General features: G+C 41.6%; 1 protein-coding gene across 1 annotated transcript in view; it reads left to right on the top strand.

Annotated features, from left to right (window-relative positions):
• The window catches only part of DPY19L3 (dpy-19-like 3 (C. elegans)), a 27,590-nt gene extending 3,460 nt beyond the window's left edge, over positions 1-24,130 (top strand). Inside the window, exons 3-18 of the mRNA XM_009071247.1 lie at positions 3,573-3,663; positions 4,520-4,641; positions 4,841-4,986; positions 6,382-6,505; positions 6,959-7,093; positions 8,698-8,829; positions 9,804-9,905; positions 10,374-10,447; positions 10,710-10,868; positions 11,586-11,708; positions 12,019-12,130; positions 12,631-12,687; positions 16,718-16,800; positions 22,569-22,701; positions 23,263-23,421; positions 23,969-24,130. Of these exons, the coding sequence (XP_009069495.1) occupies positions 3,573-3,663; positions 4,520-4,641; positions 4,841-4,986; positions 6,382-6,505; positions 6,959-7,093; positions 8,698-8,829; positions 9,804-9,905; positions 10,374-10,447; positions 10,710-10,868; positions 11,586-11,708; positions 12,019-12,130; positions 12,631-12,687; positions 16,718-16,800; positions 22,569-22,701; positions 23,263-23,421; positions 23,969-24,130 (1,914 nt within the window). The remainder of the gene's footprint in view (positions 1-3,572; positions 3,664-4,519; positions 4,642-4,840; positions 4,987-6,381; positions 6,506-6,958; positions 7,094-8,697; positions 8,830-9,803; positions 9,906-10,373; positions 10,448-10,709; positions 10,869-11,585; positions 11,709-12,018; positions 12,131-12,630; positions 12,688-16,717; positions 16,801-22,568; positions 22,702-23,262; positions 23,422-23,968) is intronic.
• Positions 24,131-25,004: the final 874 nt, after the last annotated feature.

The following is a 25,004-nucleotide window of genomic DNA, read 5'->3' as shown; positions in this document are numbered from 1 at the left end:
GCGGTTTATGCTATGAGGGAGGTACACATTGCTTTTTCTTTCAGTATTTTATGTCAAGCCTCCTGGAGAGAGTCACAGAGCAGCTGTTTGTGTGCCCTTCAGCAGTGCTCACAGGAGGTTACCATCGCTTACCCTGACCAGTTTTGAAAAGTTTGCATCCCTTCTCCTATACATGAAACCAACAAAGATTTCTGTTTGCCATGGTGAAAGTCAGAACAGCTTTCTTATCCAAAAATCCTGTCTCAGTTTTCTGAAAATGTTCTGGCATAAAACATAGAAAAAGGCTAAGTCTGTTTTCAGTTGTTTTCAGCAGCAGTTTAGTGACTGCTCCTCCACTATAGTCTCTCTTGGGAACAGAATCTGCTATGAAAGTAGCAAAATTTGGGCCACCTCTGCCATCATCAGCTGTGGCATTATTTGTTCAAATGCAAACTGTGTCAAAACTTTGAACAGGAATGAGCCAAAGCCAAAGAACAAATGAATCCTGTAGCACTGACAGGTACATTTCAGAGCACTCACCCCTCCTGGGTAAGCACTTAAGACTACTGCTATTGAATTTTCCCATAATAAAGTGGCTGCTTGCAAGAAGTCAGGAATAAAAACATAAAAATGTAAATCTCTCAGACATGCAGGATGAGAATCCTGGGATTTAGTCTCTGATGTGCTTATGTTTCCCCTTTTTACATTCTGAATACAAAGCAAAGGTGGTTGTCCAGAGCAGCTGTGGCTGCTCCATCCCCGGCAGTGCTCAGGGGCAGGTTGGATGGGGTTTGGTCTAGAGGGAGGTGTCCCTGCCCAGGGCAGGAAGTCACAACCAGATGCCCTTCAAGGTCCCTTGCAGCCCAAACCATTCTGTGATGCTGTGAGAAAAGGTGGGAAATGGGCAGCACAAAGTCAGTGCTTACGGCACGACGAGGAGGTCTCCAGCCCAGAGCTTTGGTCGTACTTTTCCACAGAAGTCCCTGATGAGTTGTTGTGGGTACTTCTACTCTGGATCACAAGTCTGGTCTGAGTGGGAACTGTGCCATCCTGACAGATGGGCCTGGGTTAACCAGCCAGGAGAACATGTCCAAGGATTAAGTGTGTTTGCCACGGACCTGGTTCTCCACCACAGCAGCTCTGGGTGTTGAGTTGCCACCTGTAGAATTTAGACATTTCCAAACCTTCCTGATCTTAAATTGAATAGTTTCAATTGCACAAATTTTGTTTTAGCTATGTCCAAAAAAAGAAGAGTAATTGGAGCTTTACTTACACTCTTTATTTATAGAAAAACTCACTCATGTGGCTGCTCACTCAGCATTCTGAATCACTTGCTTAAAGAGCCTGAAGAAGCCTAAACTCTAGAATTTTGCACTGCCCTTAGGAGAAAGTCCTTTGTCTTTTGTTGTGAATGCTTAATATTATTAGGATACAATTGCATAAATTGAAATAATGTGCAACTCTGTGTATCCTGGAGGACAGTTCTGTTTTTCCCTTGGGACAGGGATAACTTCTCTGGCTAAAACTCACAAACTGAACATAAAGACAGACAGGCATGTGCTCTTACAATGCTTACCCACAAGTCTGTATGTTTTCATTGACATGGAGTAGTAGGAAAAGTATAAATTGCTATAGAACTGGAAAAGTATTGCGAGTGAATAAAACAGATGTTATCTTAGCATGAAACAGATGTAAAACTCACTCGTGTTTGTCTCATAAAGTACAGCATTTGGCTGAATGCAGCTGGTGCCAGGATTACAAATTAATCATGTTTGAATGCATTTTTGCTAATTAGATCCCCCTCTGTGACTCCTCTCTCCCCCTTAATAAATTCCAAATGTTAACATTCCTTTTTTATTTTTATGAGCACTTACAGTCAGCCACTTTTTGGTGTTAGGAAACTTTTCAGTGCTGATGAATTCGAAACTAAAGCCTGTTCAAAATCCAACACTCATTTTGCTTAGTGTGGCTTTTAGTATTTAGTGCCAATGTCAGTTCCTTCTGTTGGTAAGATAATGATTTGTGTGCTGCAGAGCAGCTGCAGAGTTTAATTGTGAGCTTAGATTGAATCAGCTGTGGTTTTATCTGTTGAGTTTTCTCAGACCAGAACTAATATTGGTTTGTCAACAGTTGACTTCAATAAAACACATGTTTTGAGATAAGAGTCTGTACTGGGCAGTAAGGAGAGAGGAACAGGATTTTTCATCTAGCTTTATGTTAGCTCTGAAATAGTATTGATTCTGTCCCATCAGAAGAGATGGGACTGTATAAGAGAGATGAGTCTTGGGGTTCTTTGCAGTGTTGCATTAAGCAAAATGGCATTCAAAACTTCTCCAAAACCGGTAACATTCTGTTAATTAGTGATGTTCTTTTGTATAGAAAGATGAATTAATAAGATTATTTTTAGAAATCTCATGCAAATTTCTTAATGACTTGCATACAGCACATACAGGAACTCACTGGGTTTTCAGATCTCAGTATAAACCTCTTCTAACCAGATATTAACCTCTTACTGCTTATGAGATGTATTTGCTGGGATGTTTTTATATCAACTACTAAAGAGATTACTAATAATAGAACAGTTTTGTGTAAGAAGCCTATTACTTCTCTTCAGCTTGGCTGTTCATGCAGCCTTACTTTGTGTAAATGTGTTTGCCCAAGGCTGTGGATTTGTTAAATTTCATTAGGTCTTCACAACTAATGAGCTAACAAAAGGAAGCGAATTCCAAAGCAAAGAGCTTTGATATCTCCCTGGACTTCATCTGCTGCCCTGTCAGCCAGCAAAGAGGCCTAGTCTGAAGTGCACCTAGTGTAAACAGTTTTTAAATGCAAAATCACAGGTTCTCCTAGACTAAAGCCAAGCAGTCACTTCTCCTGTAACCCATAAGCTAAGAATGAGAGAGGTGACCACTGCCTTCCTGCTGGAACCAGCACTGACCAGTGGGCAGCTCCATTCCCTGCCAGCCAAAATATTCCTGGCATTATAGTCCCAGTATAGCACACTGAATTAATTGAGCCACAAGCTGGCAAAGCCATGGAACACTGAGGGATAACTGATCTGGAAGAAAAGGTTCAGTGCATGGAGCAAGCATAAGCAGCTTTAAACCCAACTGTTGGCCACTGTGCCTAGCTAAACACTTAATGTTGCAGAAAAGTAGTAAAATATCCAAAGTCTTTACAGCAGCATATCAGAATCACAAAAGGCATATGCATTTCCCCAGTTGCCAGAGTCATTTACACCTCAGCCATTTGTCTCTCACCCTAATCATAGAATCAACCAGGTTGGAAAAGACCTCCAGGATCATAAGTCCAACCCTCCCGTGGTCACTGGTCCCTGGCACTAAGTGCCACATCCAGTCTCAGCTTGAAAACCTCCAGGGATGGGGAATCCACCACCTCCCTGGGCAGCACATTCCAGTGCCTGAGCACTCTCCATGTGTTTTACCTTTAGTTGAACTAAGTTGCATAGAACACCCAAATCCCAAACCTCAAGGTCCATTTCCCTGGTGCAGCAAGAATTTGAGTTGAAGGCAGCTTGGTGTGATTGTGAAAGCCAATGGAAAGGGAATTCACTATCAAACGTTCACTTGCAGGAAGTGGAAAGAGAAATTTCCTTCAGAACTGAATGTGGACTTTATTACTCCTACTACAAGGAGATGATTCAGGCTGCCTCCATACAGCAAGGTATTGTGAACTGTACAGTAAGTTTTGCTTCATGTTTCCAGCTGCTGGTTTTAGATTTGGGGTGTGGTTTTTTTCAAATAGAATTGAGAATAAGGAATACTATATCAGAAAGATAGGGTAACATTTTACTGGAGACAGATCTATTCTGTTCCTGTGCCAGGGAGCCACTGTTAGAAATAACCACTTTGATAAGGATCCCTTGGTTTCTGTGCCACATCTTCACACCCTGAGGAAGGCAACCACTTGAGGGACAACTTAATGTTTTCAGCCTTGCTGGTTTATGCAGTATATTACTTGCATTTTTATTCTTCTCTTGTTTAATTTGCACTGTGAGCATTTTGTGGGAAGGGGCTTTTTTTTTTTTTTTTTTGCTGTGTGCCTGGACAGTTAGTGACAGAATGAGCAGCTTCCAAGGAAATCACATACAGTGATGGGACTTTCTGTGACAGTCCCATGTTTTCTAGATACTTAACTATTGCTCCCTAGCAATTTGGCTTATGCTACACATTTGTCAGTATTAACCTCACCTGTGATCAAAGTAGTGCCAAGGCCAGTTCTTAGGGTGCAGGATGTAGCACAGATTCCATGCTAGGGATGGAAGTATAAAAATAAATGTTTTATGCACTACTAAATATATAGTACTTGAATTAGCACTCTGAGTCACAGTTGAAGCAGGGAAGCTGAAGACCTCAGAAGGTCATGTTGATTCAGAGGTAATGTGTTCTGAATCGTTGACTCAAAGTTTGCAGTTTCTGATGAGAGATCCTAAAATACCTTTGAAAGTTATTCACTGTTCGAATGAAGATGGAGGGGGAAAAATGACAATCTCCTATTTCAATTTCTCTTTATCATTAAGGTTTACATGGTTTAGTATATGACAATAAAACTGAATCTGTGAGGACAATTAACATACTTGAGAGAATGAATGTTTACCAGGAGGTGTTTCTCAGCATTCTGTATAGGATTCTTCCAATTCAGGTAGGCATTTATTTCTGGCTTTAGACCGTAAGTGCGTTATGAAGATTGCACAGTGACTCATAGCTCCCTTTGTAGTTATTTGCCAATGAGAAATATTCCTGACACCTTTTTAATCTGTTAAAGCAAAACCTAATTCATGCTAAGTATCACCCCCCCACGAGTGTTTTAATGTCAACATCAGTATTCTTGTGTTTTACAGCAATACCTAGAGCCTGTTTATTTTTATATCTACACTTTGTTTGGACTTCAGGCAGTGTATGTCATTGCTCTGTATGTAACGAGCTGGCTGCTTAGTGGGACATGGCTCTCAGGGTTGCTGGCAGCTTGCTGGTATATTACAAACAGGTAAGTGAGAGTAAACTTCAGTCTTCCTAAAATTGTACCTCATTGCAAAGGTAAGGCATGGAACCTTTAACTGTGTGATTAGTTGGAGAGAAAATGAGGCAATGACACCTCTCTGATTAGCCAGAAAATGGGACAAGAACTTTAAATGACACAAAAGAATTAGAAAACAATCAGAAATGAGCTGACATTTCAGACTGGGTTTTGAAAGCTTCATGAAGTTTGAATAGAAAATTTTGGTTTACACTGGTCTCTGAAAGTGGACTATGTCTCTCAGATGTGTCTGCACCTCCAGGTGATGTACCCTGTCTTCTCCAGCCTAGGATCTCTTAGGTGCTAAAGAGATGTGCACGTGTGCCCTGCCCTCACTGCCCCACACCCAACCTCCAGGGATTCCTTCAACAGCCCCAGCTCAGCAGTTCAGCTTGGCCCTTATTCCTGTAGACCTCTCCTGCACTAAGCCTCAGAGAAAAAAAATGGTAATGGAGCTGTTCCAGTGCACTATCACTTGAAGAATGCTCAATTTGGAGATGAAAACAGGAGTGGCAGAACTCTTCTCCAAATATGAAAGCAGTTAGGAAACACGTGCAGTGCACAGTATTGAGGTCATCTTTTCCTTTTACAGAGTATTGGAGCAAATTTGTTGTGTGCATCTCTCTAAGAGTTCCTGACCAGTGAGAGCTTGTTATCCTTTACACAAACAGAGTACATGAAACTGGTTTGGATAAAGCCTTTCCCTCCAGATGAAGTACATGTGAGGCTGCTGAGTAACTGCACTTAGACCCTTCTTTCATTCAGCATTTCTCAGATGTGTAGAGAATATATTTGCTAGGAAGGAAAGTAAGCAACACTTACTTATTAGGGAATTATATCTTGTTTTCAACTTTTAATTCAGGTTTGGTAAATGAGTGCCCTTTGGGGAACTTTTACTAACTTCCATCACTTGCTTCAGAACATGACCAGAAGCTCATAACCAGTTTAGCTGTGTTCAAATTCAGTGCATTGGAGTCATAGTGAAGAAACTGATACCTGTTTTATATGGACATTTGGAAACCAAAAAATGAAGTAAAATTACCTGTGGTGTGTTGGATTTTGGGAGTGGTTTTTTTCACTTTTAAATGACCCAAACTGTGCATCATGAGTAAGATTTAGTCCATGGTCTATCTTTTTGACAGTAAGTGAAGTTAAAGTACAACATTTGAGCCACAGAAACAATGGATAACCTGCAGAACCTTCACAATGGCTGTTTCAGGGCCAGGTGTGCTGCTGGAGCTCGTGTAGAGCCTCCACTTGTAAAACTGAGTGGTTCAAATACCACAGAGATGTCTATGACTGCAAGCTCTGTCACCAAGCTGCTGTTTGCTCTGGTTTACATTTGGGACTCTTTGTTTTGTACAGAGTAGATACCACAAGGGTGGAGTTCACCATTCCCTTGAGAGAAAACTGGGCACTGCCATTCTTTGCTGTTCAGGTAGCAGCTATCACATACCTGCTCAGGACTCATCTGCAGCCTGTTCAAGAAGTGAGTATTTCTGACAAGTGTGGCACAGTAAAATTAGCATCAGAAAACTCTCCTGGTCTTCAAGGATAAAAGCAGATGGGTGATACAGTTTCTTTGACAAACAGTTCCTAATTACTCCTCAATTTGACCAAGTAACTGCTATTTACAGCACAGTAAATCACATACTGCATGTTCATCTAGGGCTGGAACTATGTGAGATCTCACTGTTTTCTTGCAAGTGGTACTACAGTGATAAAAGACAGGCACAAATCAAGAGTTCTTAACTAAGATGTTCATTATCCTCCGAGCAGTTGTTGCAGTTAGAAAACTCTACTTAATGTTTTAAAAGTATATTCCAAATTAACCAAATGAAGATGGGGTTTGGTTGGGTTTGTTGGGGTTTATTTTTGCTGGATTGGTTGTGTTTTAATGAAGGAAACTGAAGTTAAATAACACTTTGTTCCCTCGTTCCAGAGACTGACCCTTTTGGCTGTATTCCTAGCAACGTTTCTCTTCAGCCTGACGTGGCAGTTTAACCAGTTTATGATGCTGATACAGGCACTGGCACTGTTCATACTGGACTGCTTTGACCTGCTGCCCACAGCAAAGGTAACTTCAGGTTTGGAATAACCAGGAGGTTTTTTTCTCTACCCTCAGGAAGGTGACTGGGAGGTATTTACTAACAGTGGCCTGGATGCCCAGAGTGATACAGATTGTACACTGTGCTTTGTGCTTTTAAGTACTCACAGTGTATACACTGCAAGTGTGAAAATGGATAATCAAAACAACACCAGTTCTGGTGTTTTTTTAAGCTGATTGTTTCACTTTCTGTAATTTTTGTCTACTTCTGTTTAGACACTATTTGACACGTTTAAAGACCATCATAACAGCTGACCTAATACCAGAGCTGAAGCAGAGCCTCTTGAAGTTGGCAGGACAAAAAAAAAATACCCCAAGAAATCTTTGTCTAAGCTGAAGTCATAACAGTGTAGGGATTTTGCCTCAAGTACTGTGCACCCCTGTTTGCAAGGGCCGCAGAGGGGATGGAGCAGACACACAGGATGCTCAGGAGAAGCAGTTTTCTTGCCTACACTGAAATGCACCACAAAATCACAGCACTGTCACTGCTGTGTTGCTGAACTGGAGAAGTCAAAAAGTAAAACAGGCATTACTAAGAAGATTAGGGATCACTTACAGTCAGTCTTAGAAAACAGAAATGCACCGTGGAAGACGAAAACATTAACATTCGCTGTGAAATTCTTCCAAGGTGATTAACCCTCATAAAAGCTTTCGCTGGTTGAAAAAGGTTCTAACTTTCACAAAGGTTAGGGTAGCATGAAGAGTAATTCATGTCAGTTCACTTTAAATTTGAAGCAGACTTGGACTTTACTGAGTGCATTAATTAGAATGAAAACTAGTACTGTGGCTATGCAGCAAGTAAACGTGGTTTATTTAAGCTCCCAAATTCTTTGCTGTATCGACAAATGTGAGCTGAAGGAAGCAGTTAGGGTGAGTAATCAGCTACCCTAAAGTTGGCACATGACCAGCTTCACCCTGAACTGCTTGGAACAGACTCACCACCCCACTGGGATTCCTATGAATCCCCAACATCTGCCACTGAAAGCTCCTGGAGTTTGTTGGGCTGTTTGGTACTGACTCATGCCACTGTTTTCATACAAGTCTGATCTTCGTGCCAGGTGAAATGTGTGTTTTGGTGCATTTGGTATCAGAAAATCAGCCGAACATTGGTAATAGTTCAGCGTAGCTCAAAGAGGATGTATTGAACTATCTGTAAAAAATTAGAGAAGTCAGATGAGATTTGATAGCTGAACTTCACTGTGCCCTATCTCTTTCATCACAGAGACACCAGAGAGGCTGCAGAAACACTTCTTTGACTAAAGAAAATGCAAAACATTTTCTAAAGTATGTTAAGTAATTAATAATTTCCTTACCCTGAAATTATTTAACTTCTCTGCTTTATTACAGGATTACCTTCCTGAGGTATAAAATGGGCATAAAACTTAGCCTAACTAGTTCAGGACATCAATACTAAAGGGATATAGTAATTGCTTTAAATGTAATTATTTAGTGCAAGATGATACTTGTTTTCTTCTTTAACTAACAGATGTTAAAATAAATTATAAAACATATCCAAAGAAAACCAGCTCTGACTGTAAAGTTTTGTAGACATACAAATCTCGTTGTTGTTCCAGGTTACGTGGCTCTATGTCATTCAGCTTTCTGCATTGCTGCTGGTCTGTGTCCTGCAGTTCTTTAACTCTATGATTCTTGGATCATTGCTTATAAGTTTTAATGCTTCTGTCTTGATAGCAAGAACAATCCAGGTAGGTGCCAAAATGTTTTTGTAGTAGTAAATAAAGACTGTGATATATACACATATAAAGATAAATGAGTAATTTATATGCATTATAATTTTCGCTTACTAAGGAGAGGAATTAGTGCAAAGCAACAAAAATATTGTCTGATCAAATAGTGAGTGCAATTGCACCATAACCATCGGTGCATAGCCGAGCACAGACACCATAATTCTGTTTTCTGTTCCCATTTATGGTGGTGCAAGTTGCAGTTTGGATCCTGCAGCACAAACTGCATCAACGGACTTTACTTGGCTTGGAGTTATGGATCTGCCTCCAGCATGTACTCAGGGAGAACTGGGAACGTGTGGAATTCAGGTCCTGCAATCTGTCCTTTCAGAGATCAGGGTCTGCAGTTCTCTCCTGTCTGATGCTGGCATTGAACAGCCTCTAGCCAGAACATGTGAACTGCAGGGACACTCCTGTTGTCTGTCCCTTCCCACCACCTGTGATCAGGACTGTGTTTTTCAGAGACAGGCAATGTCTGTGCCTGTTCCAGGTGCCCATGAGCAGTTCCTCTGGCTCTGGAGCTTTGAGCTGAACAGCCACTCCGAATCCCACGGGTGACAGTTAGACCAGAAGACAGCTTTGCTGTGTTTAGGTGGAAGGCCCAATGAGTAGGGGTTTCAAAAGGCACAGGATGTGAGTGAAGTGAGGGGAGTAAGCTCCGTGGATGCAAAGGGCCCTGCCAGGGGAAGCTCTTTGGCTGTTCCAAACCTCTGCCAGCTCAGCAGCCTGAGGAGCTGTTGTCGTGCTGTCCCTTCAGTTTTGTGCAAGGAATACATCTGTATACTTGGTTCTCTATACATTTTTGCTCACATGACCCTAGGACAAGTTTGATCCTGATCAGGGCTAGCAGATCAGAGGTTTCAAATAACCTGTGATGCTTTTCGTTCCAAATAAACACAAGAAGTACTGAAATGCTAATATTTTCTTCCTTCTAGAAAAACTTAAAAAAGGGTGGCTTGCTTAACAGGCTTGGGAAACTTCTCCTCCATGTGCTGTTAGTTTTGTGTTTGACTCTCCTCATAAATAAATTCATCAAGGTAAGCAAATAATTTCTAATCTAGAAAGTTACAAAACATACTACATTATAAGCTCTTTGTTAACCATCGATAGTAACGTTAAATAAAATTGCAGTGAGATTTCACTGCATTTCAGAGGTTTCATTTTAGAAATGAAAGATAATTTTGCTAATCTTTTTGATGCATGGATTTTGAAACTTCATAAATTAAGACCATGTATTGGAATTAACTTGAAGTTCCCCTGTAATTTCACAGCAGGGGAGGTGGATAGTGCATTCTGATGCTGCTGAGCATTGCAAAGCTTTTCCCTGTGCTGGTTTTGTAATGAATGCAGCTGAGATTGAAAAGTTGTTGCAGAAATAGAGGTCATAGCATGGTGTGTGAGAGCTGCTCCTGCTGCACAGAGTTCCATTTAAAGCATGAAAAATCCTGTTTACTCTGTGACATTTTTGATACTTATCATTTCCTTTCTTTTTCCCTGCTTTGTAGAAAATTCTTACTCTTGAGTCAGATGAACATATATTCAAATTCCTGAAAGCAAAATTTGGATTTGGGGCAACCAGGTATGGTTTAGCTGCAATTTTGCCTTTTTTTTTGTTTGTTTGTTTGAGTTCATTAACTGCAGACTGCAGGTTGTTCTCACTTACAAGTGGTGTGATAAATCGCAGATTTTTACCTTGTGTTTGTGTTATATTTTTCCTTATAATAATCTGCACAACTGTGACTTTAAAATTTCATGGGGGAAAAAAGGGAAACTTTGATCCTTTTGGACATCAAGTTATGAAATACCTGATGACAAGGTTTATTCTTTTGTTTTTCCTTTAGAGATTTTGATGCTAACCTGTATCTTTGTGAAGAAGCTTTTGGTTTGCTGCCATTAAATACTTTTTCAAGGCTCTCAGATACATTACTTTTTTACATCTACATCTTTGTTCTCTTCCTCCTGGCAGTAGCAGCTGTAATTGTTGCCTTTCGGAACCTCAGGTAAAGTACAATTTTCAGGGAGTTCAGGTTATCAGTTGTTTCTCCCTCAGCTGGACACAGCAGCACCAGGATTGCTCTCCACACAGTGTGAGGAAGCTGCAGGATGTCTTATTTTCTGTAGTCATAAGTGTAATCCCAAACACCACCCTAATTTTTAACTCTCCAGTTATCTCACTTATCCCCACCCTAAAAAAACAGGGGAAAACCCTACACATTTAACCAGTTGCTTTTTTTTTTTTTTGGGTGGGCCCTCCACATACATTCACCAGAGTAGCCACCTTGGCTATAACTAGTCCTTTCAGGCTTCATTTTCTCTAAATTTAGTTCCAGTCTATCCTTTTAGTAGCATCAAGACATACCAGCACAAACTCAGAAAACACAGATTTTTCACTCTCATCAGAAGCCCTGTGAAGCCCATGGGAGTAGCTGCTTCAAGCAGGAACCCAAGCTTGCCTTTCTGTACATAGTTTTATCTCCTTCTTATGCAGCTCATTCAAACCCATTGCATTTCCAGAAACCTGGACATGAAGAGAAATTCCTGATGCTGCATCTAGTGGATGATATCAGGCTAAATTATCTAATGCAACAGAAGACTGTGGGCTGGTAGCAGTAGTGTTGCTTTCTGGCATCAGAAGGACTCAGTGCTTTTTAAAATACAGATAACTATATGAAATCTGTTATAGAACTTAATACAACACTGTTTATGTCTTTAATTAGTGGCTCAAATCAAGTCCAGTCAATGGAAAAGATGGAAGAGTGCACAGTAACACTGAAGCCTGATGCTGCTTACAGCTTAGTGCACACAGTTCTGTTTGGATGTCTGGCACTGAGCACAATGAGGTACTGTGTTTATGTTCTACCAAGGGCTAGTTTAGATGGTAGAGTACATTTTTATAAGCATGTAAAATATGCTGACCACAAACTGATAGGATCATGAACCTTCTCTCTCCCCCTGGTGTGTTTCTGCTTGCAGACTGAAGCATTTTTCAAAATCCTGCTTGGAAGTTTGGGAACAGAGATGTTCTCAAGAGCACATAGTAAAGTCAGTCTTGTGCTCAGTTATTTCAGAGCCCTGAAAGTCCAAGCCCCAGACACGAACTGCTCAGCAGAGCTCTAGATGGTCATGGAGAGCTTGTTTGTGTTCTTGCAGAATGAAGTACCTCTGGACATCCCACATGTGTGTGTTTGCATCTTTTGGCCTGTGCAGTACAGAAGTTTGGAAGCTTATCCTGAAGTGTCTCCACATCTACACATCCCAGAGGGTTAGCACTGGACTTACAGCATTTCAGCAATGGGGTTTGTCCATATCTAAACCAAATCAGGGCTCAGAGTTAAATGTTGTTTGTAGTTCTCTTAAACTGGGTCTAAATTTAGGGAGTAAAGTCTATTTTCCAGTGGTTTTTGTGTGAAACAATCCCGTTTGAACACACTAGATGGCAATAGAGATGGAGAAATAGCCCAAATTTTACTAAAAAAGTCACCGTGTGAAGAAATCAGCAGCTGAGCAGACCTCTGCAGTCAGTTACACAGAATGACAGTGTTTCCTGCTGTGTAGGATATAAATTTATATATGTAGATAGAAACCATTTGTGATGGGTCTGTGATTAGGGTTTTACTTGCAAACAAAATCAGAAAGTGGTCTTACAATTCAAACTCTAAATTCAGCTACACAATAAATAATCAGATATCAATACTTTAAAAATGAAGTCTATTCAAACAAAAGTGTCATCAGAATAAGCAATTTTTTTGTGGTTTGTCTTAGACACAGGTGATTAAGTATTCGATACCAATAATGACATTGCTGTACATTTCATATAAGGTAAGAAATCTTTTTCTCAATGTTTTGGCATTTTTTTAAGTTGCATGGAATTTTCCTTTGCACATAAAGGATGTTGCTTTATCTGTAACTGAATTTGAAAATGGGCACAGTCTGCCTGAAGTGCAAGTACCTTACTGCATGTGACACTGCACATAAAGAACCAGTTGGGCTCATCTCACGCAAAGTAGTTGTTTGTAGACACAAATGTTTGTCTGGTTGTGTGTGAAATCTGCAGGTGTTACAGAAAGGCAGAATTTTATGGAAATGGGAGTTGCCTGTTGTGGTCTCAGCTAAGCAGCAGATAATATGCAGATTGTTGAACTGTGCAATGATTCACTGTAGCAGCAGAAATAACCACAACATTCTATACTGCTGTGCCTCATCTGAACAGAACTGTTCCATGGTCAGGTACCTTCTGTCTGTCCCAGAAACAAAATAATGCCATTGCTTTTGCCATGGGGATACCAAGAGCAGGACACACTGACAGGCTAATGTGACAGATAACTAGGAATAATTTCCTTCCCACTCTTCATGAGCAGGTGTGAAGTCCCTAAATCCTGTCAGGTTCAGTTCTGAAGTCAACAGAAATCACTGATTTCATAGGCCTTAGGTCAGTCACTAGTTGTGCTCAGTCTGCCTGAAAAGCATAATTTTTGTGTTCTAAGGAGAGGAAATATTTTTATTGACATTAAAATACTATTTTTCAAAGTGGGAATGAGAATTTTATCTCCTCTCAGTGTTTTTTTTTTTTGCCCTAAGTCAGTTCTTTTTTTCTGCAAAGCTCTAAGAGTTTGTGAGAACTTACAGGTGGATAAAACTTTTCCCAGCTTCCCTGCAATGGTCAGAATAAAAACTCCCACAGAGATCCAGGCAGTATCTATTGCTTCTGTGAGAATATGTTTGTATATTCTCTCTAAAATCTTACAAACAAACCCACAGTGCAAGTAGTTTTCCTAACAGAGACTTAATTGTCTTTCTGCTGTCCAGATGAGAATTTAGCTGTTTCCAGGCTGTGACTGCTTGGATTGCAGGAGCAGTTTCGTGTACACCACAAGACTAACTGGTCATCATGACTAGTTTTCTTGAATTAGCAGTAGGGGAACTTTGTGTTTGATTCCCTGTTATGGCTGTGTTTGTCAGAAGAACTGTTCTGTAGTGCTGTTCCTCAAAATAGGAGTTTTATGGGATTATTAACCTAATCCCAAATAAGCTAATGGAAGCCTCTTTTGAGGCATGTGGTTGCTGCAGTCCCAGATACCTCACTTGGATGATAATTTATTGCTACAGACACAGCTACAATACTGGCTATCCCTCAGATTTCAGGTGCAGCATGTTTTGAGACCTGTGAGACATTTCTGTGTACACATGTTCTGCATTAACGTAGTGCAAACACCTTTTAGATCAAGTGACAGTGCTGAAATATTTCCCTGCATCCTTCAGTTGTGCTGCAGGTAACACAGCACGTGTATCATGCAGTGCTAAGTATTTTTATGTTTCACTTCATACACTTCATAGGTAGATTTCAGCTGTTTCTGCATTCATTGTATTTAACTTCACAGTGATACTCATCAGTTTGTGTTTGTGTCAGTCACTCCTAAACAAATTGTTGGTACTTAAAGTTAGCTCCTGAGCTTCAGCATTCCAGTCCCTGGGATTGCCACATGATCTTGCTTTCTCTTTGCTAGTAAACTATGCAGTCATATCATTTCTTCAAGCACATTTTTACCTTCCTCATGGCCAAGTCCTTTTGCTCCAAAGTTGTACATTTATTGTAGCACATAATGCAACCTACACCTGTGATCTGAGCTGTCTTTGGCTGTACTGAGCAGCTCCCTCTGTGTGCTGTGTGTATTTACCCTTCAGACCTAAAGCCTGTAAGCCTGACAGTCTGTAGAGAAATGATAGAAGCCTCACTATGTATATCAGGAGCAGTGCCTGTTCATAAAGTGCACTGCAAGCCCAGAGTTGGAAGCCTCTTGTTCATACCCCCCTCTGTTCTGAGCAGTTTGTTACATCCCTGATGTGCTCCCCCTCTTCTTTCCATCCATTCCTCACACCACAGTACACTTTTTCTCAATCTGACATATACTTCATCTACAAGGCAAAGTTGTTGTGTCAGTGCTATTGGTCCATATTTTTGTATGCTTTACTTTTTATCAATTTTGTCATTGTTGTTGTGTTGTATTTGGAACTCCTGAGGTTCCTCAGTTTTCTGTTGGCTGTCCTAATCAAATGTAGCACTACCTGAGAGTTTTTCTACCTCAGCATTCTCTTTTTCAATTCAGTAGTAGCAAGTCTCACTCCCAAAACTTTCCTCCAGTGACAACAGCTTGTTCTCACTCAGAAATTGCAGCGGTGTGACACTGTGACTTGGAGAACCTCCGTGGATGAGTCCAGTCCCAGCACTCAGTGTCTTAGATCCTCAGGAGGCTGCAGAGCAGGTTCAGGGGATCTGGAAGAAAAACAGAGCCCATTTCATTCTGTCTCCAGCCTGGAGGACTCCAAGCTCTCAGGATGTTTAGCTATCCAGGGTAGTTCAGTAATGCAGAGAGGTAATTTTGATTCATGATCAAACTCTACAGTCTCATTTCTCAACTGCTCATTTACCAGTCTCTTGAGAGAGCTTGTGGAGAGCAGGAATACATCTATTACACCTCTGCTGTACTTCCAGAACTGTGGGGTTGTGGTGCCACCATAGGCATCTCTTAGATGTTACTCAATTTACCAGCACTCAAACACTTACTTAAACAAATGTATTAAGTGAACAGTTAAACTCCTAAGTGTCTTAATTGGCACAGTTGTATCTCCTGCTCCCCAGTCCTCCCACATACTTCCAGGTTCAGTGGAACAATTTTGCTAGGTAGCTCAGCAGCTCCACATTGAAATTCCTTCTGAACTCTTGTATGAGTATTATGTAAATTGGATGATTTATGGCTTTTTAGACAGTCAGGTGGGGTTTCTTATACTTTTTCCTGTAGCATTTCAGTTTTCAAGCCAGCAATCCTTATTATCTAAAGGAAGCAAGTTTGGAATAGGTTTCACCATAACATCCTGTGTAGTAAAGACTGATGCAGAGCAATCTGTCATTATCTCCCTTAATTGCTCCCTTTTGTCCTTGAGTATTCATGAGCTTACACAATAAGAAACCCTCAATAAATCTTTGTTCCCTTAGCTTTTTTGAGGGGGAATGGTTAAGCTTTTCAGAATCGGTTTCAATCCTTTTTTCTCTCCTCCAGATTTGATTTATGTATTCTTTGTCTGCAGTGAATTTTGGAATATTGTCCCCCCTGATAGTCTCTTGGTTGTTGCTGTTCAGTCACACTTTTCTTTTTCCCTTCAGTAGCTCTATTAATTCAAACTTCTGAAATATCATTAGTGGCATCCACAGCACATTTAATGATCTTTACTTCAGATACAGATTTCCTGCCTTTATTTAGTTTTAAACTGCCTTTCCAAACTCAGTGTTAATTCCTGAGGTCTTTCCTCCTCTACCAAACACTGACAGTATTTAATGGCTTGGCTGTTATGGATTGAACTGTTACATGATGCCTCTTGCTCCTGTTCCTTTCTTAAAGCTTGGTCTGCAGAGAAAGAACTTAAAACACTGACATTCATCCTACAGCCCAGAGAACTGGAATGTTTCACTCGTGAAGTTAGGTACAAGGCACAACAGTCACATTTGGTGACAACTTTTAGTCATCCACAGATTCTGAGAGAGAAACCAATCTTAACTGCTGGAGTCCTGGAAACCTCTGGTGAGATGTGCAGCTGAGAAAAGCTGTTCTCAGGCTGACTACAGTGAGCAGTTCCTGCTGCTCATCTAGCAGGAGCTGCAGAGCTAAACTCTGAGACTGTTCACCCTGCAGTGACAGCCACCTGTCCTCCACAGGAAGAGCAGATACACTGTGTCTTGCAGCTCATCCATGAATTGGACAAGATCAGTTCCCAGCTAAGAGGAAATAATCTGTTTCAGCATCCAGAACTTTTGTTCATTCTGTCTTCAGTTTGTTCTATTTTGTTTCCATTGTAGTTCTGGCCAGGAATAATGGATGAACTATCAGAGCTGAGAGAATTCTATGACCCAGACACTGTGGAGCTGATGAACTGGATTAAGTAAGAGGATTTTTTCTCTATATAAGTTAAATGCTATTTGTGTAGATCTAATGTTCTTAGTTATAGTGTTCTCCTTATTTGTCACAGCTCACCAGTGCACCCCAGTGACCCGTGGAGAGTGAGGATGAGTGGGTTATCAGGAGGTTAGGATGTTAGCAGCTGTGGAGAGAGCTCTGTGCAGAGCCCCCAGGCTGCTCTGGCTCTCTCAGGCTGCTGTGTGCCCTGTGCTCCAGGAACCAGCTCACTCTGTTTGGAGTCTGGAGCTCCCTTCGTCATATTATAGCTACCTCCACATCAACAGACCTTAGCAGTGAAAGCATTTTGTTTCCCCTCAGCCTGGTGCCCTTCTCCACTTTGTAATCATAAAAAGCTTGGGTGCACAGAGGTAGGGCTGGAAAATGTGTGCTCTGCAGTCTGTTTGAACTTGAAAACAATCTAAACTGCTTATACTTGTTGGAGTTAATCCCAACATGTGTTCTGAACTGTAACTGAACTTGCAACAGCTGAGCATAGGTGCAAAGTCTGTCACCTCATCACTTCTCACAGAGCATAGGAAGGTGTTTTTGGCTGGAAGATGCTAAGCAAACAGGCCAGGTAGGATGTTCTCTGGAGTAACATCCAGAAACCACTAAAAGCTTTCAGGGAGATTCCTGGGACTTGTATTCATTTGGAACTCTAGCAAAGAATATTTTTCAAAAGAAAATCAGTTTCATGTTCTGGAGGAAAACATTCTGAAAGTAAATCTGAACAGGCAACATTTAACCCTGAAGTGTTTGAAGTATTGCCTTGGAGCCCTGTGTTGTGTTTCCATACACAGTGAACTCCAGTGGAACCAGTCACCCAGTCTGTTCTACCCACAGCAGCAGAGTTACACTCCATAGTGCTGCATTTCTTTAATCCATAACCTAGAGGGAGTAATTTAGAAGTAAAACACATCAGCCTTCGCTGACTTGTTTGGAAAGCAGCCCATGGTTTTTTGCATCATTTAGAATCTTTGCAGCCTTATTGACACGTTTTTGTGACTAATGTTTACCAGACAGTTCCATTTAGCACTACTGTTTTATTAAAAGATGGTGAATGTCTGATAGTTCAGGCCTCCTGTGTGCAATATAGAGAGTTATATATAGATTTACACATGAAATATGCATGTGGAGTTATTCCCAGCCATGAGCTGGATTTGACTGGCTCCAATGAGAATAGTTTTTCATATGTTCTTAGTGCTGAGAATGCTAAACTAGTGCTTGACATCTCTTCAGTTTAAGTCATGACAGACAATTACAGAGGGAAATTTTTTTACTTAGAATTTACTGTGTTTAGAAATATTATTCCTGTAAAGAAGAGTTAATTTTCTGTGCTTTAAATACCAGTCAACAAAGTTGATGGTAAGTTTCTCAAAGTGGGACAGATTTTCTTAAGTTTTGATGTGTAAGAAAAATCTTTTGCTATACTAACAGTTGATAGTTGTGCTGTAGTTAATGACCTGTCAAAGCTGGTGTCAGGAACTAATCACTCACTATTTAAACTCAGTGTGAAAAGCTCTAATGTGTCATGTGCAGCAGTGAATTAGGAGTAACTCATCTGTCTTGCAATCTTTCCATAACAAGAAAACCTTCTGTCTGCTTAGCTCTAAATGCAAATTAACTTGTCCCAATATACAGTCTGGATAAGGGTCTGTCCACTGTGATGTGTCTGCAGATGTATTTCTTACTCTTCCCCTTACTAAAATTTCCATAGCATTTTCAGGAGATACACTGGTTTATACCTGTACAACTGCAGAGCACGGTTTTTTCACAGTGACCCTGCACATCCCAGTCTCCTGCTTTTCCCTCCCCACCACTGCATTTTCTTAGCTTTTTTGAAAAACAATTGTCAAGAAGGTCCTGCCAATGCCACAGGGATAGATCACAGCTCTGTTCCCAGCTGGGAGGTACATTGAAATTCTTAGTTTTGGTCTTTCTCCCTAAGACAACAGGAGCAACATTCTCATTTGTGAGATGGGGAAGAAATATCAGTAGAATGAGCAAATCAATAGCGTGAACTTCCCTGCTCTATTCACTTCTGGTAAGTGTTCAAGAAGCAATGTCTTCTGCCTTTAAAGGGGAAATCTGTCTAGAATCACGGAATATTTCCTAAGCAGTTGCCAAAACTTACAGAAAAACTTAGAAGTCTCAGACAACAGCCAGAACAGTGGAAAAGTGGCCTGAGGCTGAGATTTGCAGAGCATAGCTGTGTGTCAGCTGTACTTGAACCAGCTGTGGGGCACAAGCAGCAAACTTGTCTGACACTGGAAACCCCACAAGTGTCCAAAAAGCTCCAAGGTTATGCAAATAAACACCCATGTTTCAGTGGTGGTTTTTTCATTTAGCAATCTAGAGTCATTTATATTAATGGCTATATTGTAATTCCAAGCCAACTATAAATGCTAACTCTATTGCTTACATGCCTAATTTTCAAGGATAATCACACCGAATTTAACACATATTCCAGACTTTAAAGGCAATATTACACTTTCTTCTTTTTTTTTTAAACTTATTGTTCTTAAATTCTTGTCATTAACTGATTTGTGAGTAAAATTCAGGCATGAACTGCCTGAAAACTAGGTTTATACAACTGTGTAGGTACACTCCTTTATGTGAGCAAAACCTGCATGCATAAGTTGAGGCTGGGACTAAGAAAAACACATCTTGTTGCTCTCTCTTTCTGGCTATCGTTTTCCATTTTTGCGATTTTCAGTCTTTCCAAACCAGAGGGGAAAAAAAGAGCCATGACAGTGTGACTGAATATGCTTTTCTGCCTATCATCTGCAGCTAAACCTGTGATGTTTAATAGAGAATTCTGCAAATAAAAAGGTTTTCTTTTAAAGAAAAAGAAAACTTTATCGTGGCATATTTGAGAATTCCTCAGAATCTCCTTCTCTCAAATCCTTTGGCTTTGTAGGTTCATCTCACACTCAGGCACTAGGAAAGGAATAGTCTGAGACTAGTCAGATTTTATGGCTCTGAGATACAACTGCAGGTTCAGCTCTGGAGGACTTGTAATAGAAATAACCTTTTGTTTCTAATGATGTAACCTGTAATTGCAGTGTTGGACATTTCTTCCTTAGTGCTTCCTTAAAACCAGCTCACAATGATTCTCTAGCAGTTTAAGAGAAAGAATTACCACCACTTTCAGGGTGCTTCCTGCAAAACCCTTGTATTTTTAATGAGTTATTCTTTAGTATTAATGTAATACTCTAAATTCTTAAGTGAAAGGTAAAGAAAAGCTTCCTGCAATATAATATAGTGCTTGGTTTACCCATTAGTTCAGCTGTAATTAACTTGTTGAAAGCTTAGAGCTTCAGAAATAAATGAGATTATTTGTTCAAAATGCCATCAGGTCTGCTTGGAATGGCATTTAAATTATACGATGTAAATCAGTTTGACCTGTAAGTCCTTGTCATTATTTAGTGACATTTCCTAGAGAATAAATTGTTGGCAGGTTGGGCAGCGTGGTATGGAGCTGGGCAGGGAGCTATGAAAACAAATTATCCTTTCATTTTATACATCATTTGCACAGACAGTTGTAAAAATTGCTTCGTTTTTCTGTAATAGAGAAGTGTCATTCAGTGGTTTGCAGCACACGAGGTGCCCTGGGTACAGAGCACCCTGCTTAGTGCCTGGCACGGGCAGGGGCGTGGGGAAAGAGCTTCATGGGATGCAGAAATCATCCCAGCCCTGGGAAATATGCCTCAGTGTCCACAGCTCTCCGGGAGAGAATGCTCAGGGGCAGCCACCCCTGGGATGGGACTGGGCAGGGCAGACACTGCCTGGGCTCTGTGTCACCTCCCCAGGGTCACCTCCTGCCTTCCAGCTGTCTGCCCAAGGCACCAGAATCCAGTGCCAGGCTTGAGCTCCTGGCACTGCCAGCAGGGCACGGGGAAAGAGCCTCCAGTAGCACCAGTAGCAGCACCTGTTGGTCTGGGAACATCTGAGCTGGCCCCAGTAAAATATGGACAGTGATGTGGCTGAAGGAGTGTCATTTTCTAGGACTTCAGTCATGTAAATCTGTCTTGGGCAAACATCTGGACACCTCATCAGGGTCTGTAGCTCCTTCCCAGGGGCAGTGCAGAGGCAGCTCTGAGCTCTGCTCTCTGGGACAGGACCAGAGAAAAGCATGAGGTTGTGTCAGGGCAGGGTTAGGCTGGATAGCTGGAGGAGGTTGTTCCCCCAGAGGTGTTTGGGCACTGAACAGCTCCCAGGGCAGTGTCACAGCCCCAAGGTGACAGAGCTCAGGGAGTGTTCAGCCAGTGCTCTCAGCACAGGGTGGAGTGTTGGGGATGTTATGTGCAGGGCAGGAGTTGGACTTGATGATCCCTGTGGGTCCCTTGTAACTCAGGAGATTCTATGAGTCTACATTTTTGACACACATTTTTCCCAGGGATTTATGGAAAAGGGGCACTATCACCACTTCCTTTAGCTTCCCTTTAAAGATAAGAGGCTGCAGGCTGGTTTGGTTGGGTTTTTTTGTTTGCTTGTTTTCTTGTGATTTTGCCTTGGGTACTTGCTGGGAGGGAGGAAGGTCAGTGTGTTTAGGAAAGTCTGAGTCTGCTAAAGAGCCCATTATAATTGCAAAATTGGAGTCAGAGGTACAGGATTGCCTTGGTAAGGCCATGTCAGGAGATAAGCACTGCAGAGGCTTTGAAACTGGAACTAATCTTGAACAAACACAGAAACTGACTTATCACACTAGGAGTTGCCTGGCCGAGGCATAAACAGAAAGATGCTAAAGTCCCTCTGAGTCCAGCCCATGTCCTCTGCAGCTCAGCCCAAAGACTCAGCTCTCCTGCAGGTTGGGATGAGTCCTGGCTGACAGCCTGTCAGGGCCATTGCATGTCCTAGTGCTGAATTCTGAGAGGAATTAATTTCCTTTAATGAAACATTTACTTCATGACACTTGTGGCTTTGAATATTTGAAGAAAAAAAATGAAGAGATTAAATATTTTCAGGCTTTAAAATGAAACTGGTTTTATAGAGTGCTGAAGAACTAGTCTATCAGGGAAGTTAAACTGGCTATTAAAATTGCTATCTCTGGCCTTCCTAGATGAGATTAATGTGCCAGTGCAAGAATTTGTAGGAAGGGTTTGTAGTTATTAAGTCATTTGCTAAGCATAATCTCCTGAAAGTCAAATTTAATCCTTGTCTCTCAACATTTTCAAGCTGATCATGGAGCTTAGGAATGACAGACACAGAGCTGCAGTTCCCAGAGGCTCCCTGAGATGCAGCCCAAAGTGTCCCACTCCCTGGAGCACTGCAGGTGCCCAAGGTGCATGGCACTGGGATGTTGGGCAGCTGTGCACATTCTGGTCTCATCTTACTCAGTTTAATGTGTTGCTTTCTGTTGGTTTGGTCTTCACAGACCTTCCCATGGGTATGTGCCTACTGAGCCCCAGAAAGCATCAGGGCACCTATGGCCAGTTGGAATTGGGCTGATTACAGGAATGTATTTCTTGGTGTTCTTCCTTTTCTTTCTGCTCTGCACTTCTCTTGTGTCCTGACATGTATTTTAGACTGTAAAGTTGTTGGGGGGAAGGTGAGCAAGAGTCAGGTTTTCATTATGAGTATCTAAACAATCCTGAGAGACTGAGGCTGCTAAGTAACAACAGTTTGCTCCCTGAATAGAGGAGAGGCAGAAAAATATTTTTTGCTGTCTTTTTTTTCCTTCTGATCTGTCACAAACATTGCAAAAATGCCCCTACAGAGACCTCCTCAGACTTCTCACCATTTGTTTAGGTCAAACACTCCAAACACAGCAGTGTTTGCTGGGAGCATGCAGCTACTAGCAGGAGTCAAACTGTGCACTGGACGGACCTTAACGAACCATCCCCACTACGAGGATAAGAATCTGAGAGAGAGAACAAAACAGGTAAGAGCATTCGGATTGTTTCCGCTAGTTCTTGCCCACATCAGTGGCTCCACTCCAGAAAATAAGTGTCCTCTCTAATAGCACATTGCAAATGGCATCACCTGTTATACTCCTGGAGCTAATTCACTGTCAGATACAGGCCCAGGATTTACTGTTGGCACCAGTAGATCCTGGTGCCCAGTTGGCTGTTAAACCCACATGGAGCATTCCCTGATCTGCCTGATACTCCCTTCAGTTCCCAGCAATAGCATTTTCCATAGAACCCACCCCAAGAGACTCACACAATGCTGGGGAGGCTGTTCCAGCTGTCCTGTAACACAGACACTCTCAGGCTGACAGCACCATCCAGTGTTGTGTGGTCAGCAGCAGGACATTGCCATGTAACACAGAACCTCCAAGTGGCTACTGAACAATTTATATGTTGTTTTTATAATATTTAGTTCAGGTCACATGGTTTCTGAATCTCAGCTCTTTCTCCAGCTCAGGAGAAAAGAGTTGTGAAAGAGCAAGGAAAGAAATCGTAATGCCATGTGGCTTAGGGCTGGTTTTCTTCTTCTCTAGATCTATCAGATCTATGCCAAGAGAGCTCCTGAGGAGGTGCACAGCATCCTGAGGTCGTTTGGCACAGACTATGTGATCCTGGAGGACAGCATCTGCTACGAGAGGAGGCACAGCCGAGGCTGCCGCCTGCGAGACCTGCTCGACAGAGCCAACGGCCACGTGAGTGCTAGGGACAAGGCTGGAAAGAAACTACATCTGGCTTGACTTCTGTCTGAAACACAGCTGGGATTCGAGGGAGCTCAGGGTATCTGCACTGTGGGAAGGAAAACCTAGTGGATATTCCCAGTGTGGCCAAATCGAACACTGCTTGTTTTCAGTGGTATTTGAGAGGAGCAAAAGGAGGAATTTAGCCTGAGCAGAGGAAGTAATCACTTCCTGACAAGCTTCAGGTTAGCAGTACACTAAGAGTGTTCCCTTCCAGAGGGTAAATCACTTCAGAGCTGTGTTACTGCTCTGTGTCAGGGGAGTTCTCTGGGACTGCTGTGGGGCAGAGCAGCCTGCACAGGCCGAAGCAGGGCTGGACCCCTGGCAAACCATACTGTAAGTCTTACTGCTTTAAAGCTGTTTTTTTCCCCCCACTTGTTTCATCCTCTTAACAAACCTGGCCAGCCTGACCCTCTGAATGCATTGTCAAGGTGGTTTTTCACTTCCTGCCATTGCCTGTAACTGTGAATTGGCTAAAGACACATGTTCCATTTCATTGCAGATCATGGATGGTGTGGGAGAGAATGAACCTGATCTGAAACCTTCGCTGTATCCTCGCTTCTGCGAGGAAATCAAGAAAAACCTTCCTTCTTACACCGTGCACTTCACCAGAGTGTTCCAAAACAAAACATTCCATGTGTACAAACTTGCCAAGCATAAATAACATTTCCAACCACGGCCTCAAGTTCAGTATTCTACTGCTAGGACCCACGTTAGGAAATGCAGAAGAAGTTTACAAATATGTTACATTTGTAAGACATTTTACATCGATGGTTTCTTGTTTAATTACTGTGATTCCTATTTTTTCAGACAGCTTACTTTTGATAACATTCTTGACGTTGCCAAAACTTTCATAGATTCATAAGTCAGTGCTAGCAGGGACCATTATGAATTCTGGCCCTCTGGATGCTTAGGATGTAGCTGTTTTGCAGTTTTAACAGGTTGGAGGGCAGGCAAAGGCAGTGTGAGCACTGCAGGGCCAGGCTGGGTCTGCTCAGCACTTCAGATTTCTACCTTAAAATGGCAGAAGTTCAGCAAGATCAGCCCACGCTACTCCTATTCTGAGTTTGCATTATCCATGTGAATCCTGCAAATAGCCACAAAATGAAGGTTTGTCTTACAGTCTGATCCTCTTTGACAGATCCTTGTGCTCTTTCAGTGCCTCTTTTTTGACTTCTTTGGGAATGTGTGAGGATATGAGTTTCCAAGTGTGAGTGCAGAGACAGCAAACAAGTTTGAGGAGTAAAACTCTAATCCTTGTCCAGCGTTTTTGGTGATCAGAAACATCCTGTTTTATAGCATTAAGTGTTTCCTGATGGAGTGTTAAGTATTTCTAGTGAGAACAGGCTGGAGCATGCTTGATACGTGTTGCATGTTTGTGTCCTCCTAAATGCTCACAACAAACAAAACACCAAATTTCTCTGTTTGGATTCTCACAACAGTATTTTCTGTATATACTTTCTGGACTACAGGGAATCCTTTTTCTCCCCACGTCAGTCCCAGTAGGATAGCAAAATTGAACACTGCCTGCCTTACAA

This window comes from Acanthisitta chloris, unplaced genomic scaffold (assembly GCF_000695815.1).
Source record: "Acanthisitta chloris isolate BGI_N310 unplaced genomic scaffold, ASM69581v1 scaffold5843, whole genome shotgun sequence".
Classification (NCBI taxonomy): Eukaryota; Metazoa; Chordata; class Aves; order Passeriformes; family Acanthisittidae; genus Acanthisitta; species Acanthisitta chloris.
The sequence above is the reverse complement of the archived record's forward strand: the minus strand, read 5'-3'. Positions and strand labels throughout refer to the sequence as shown.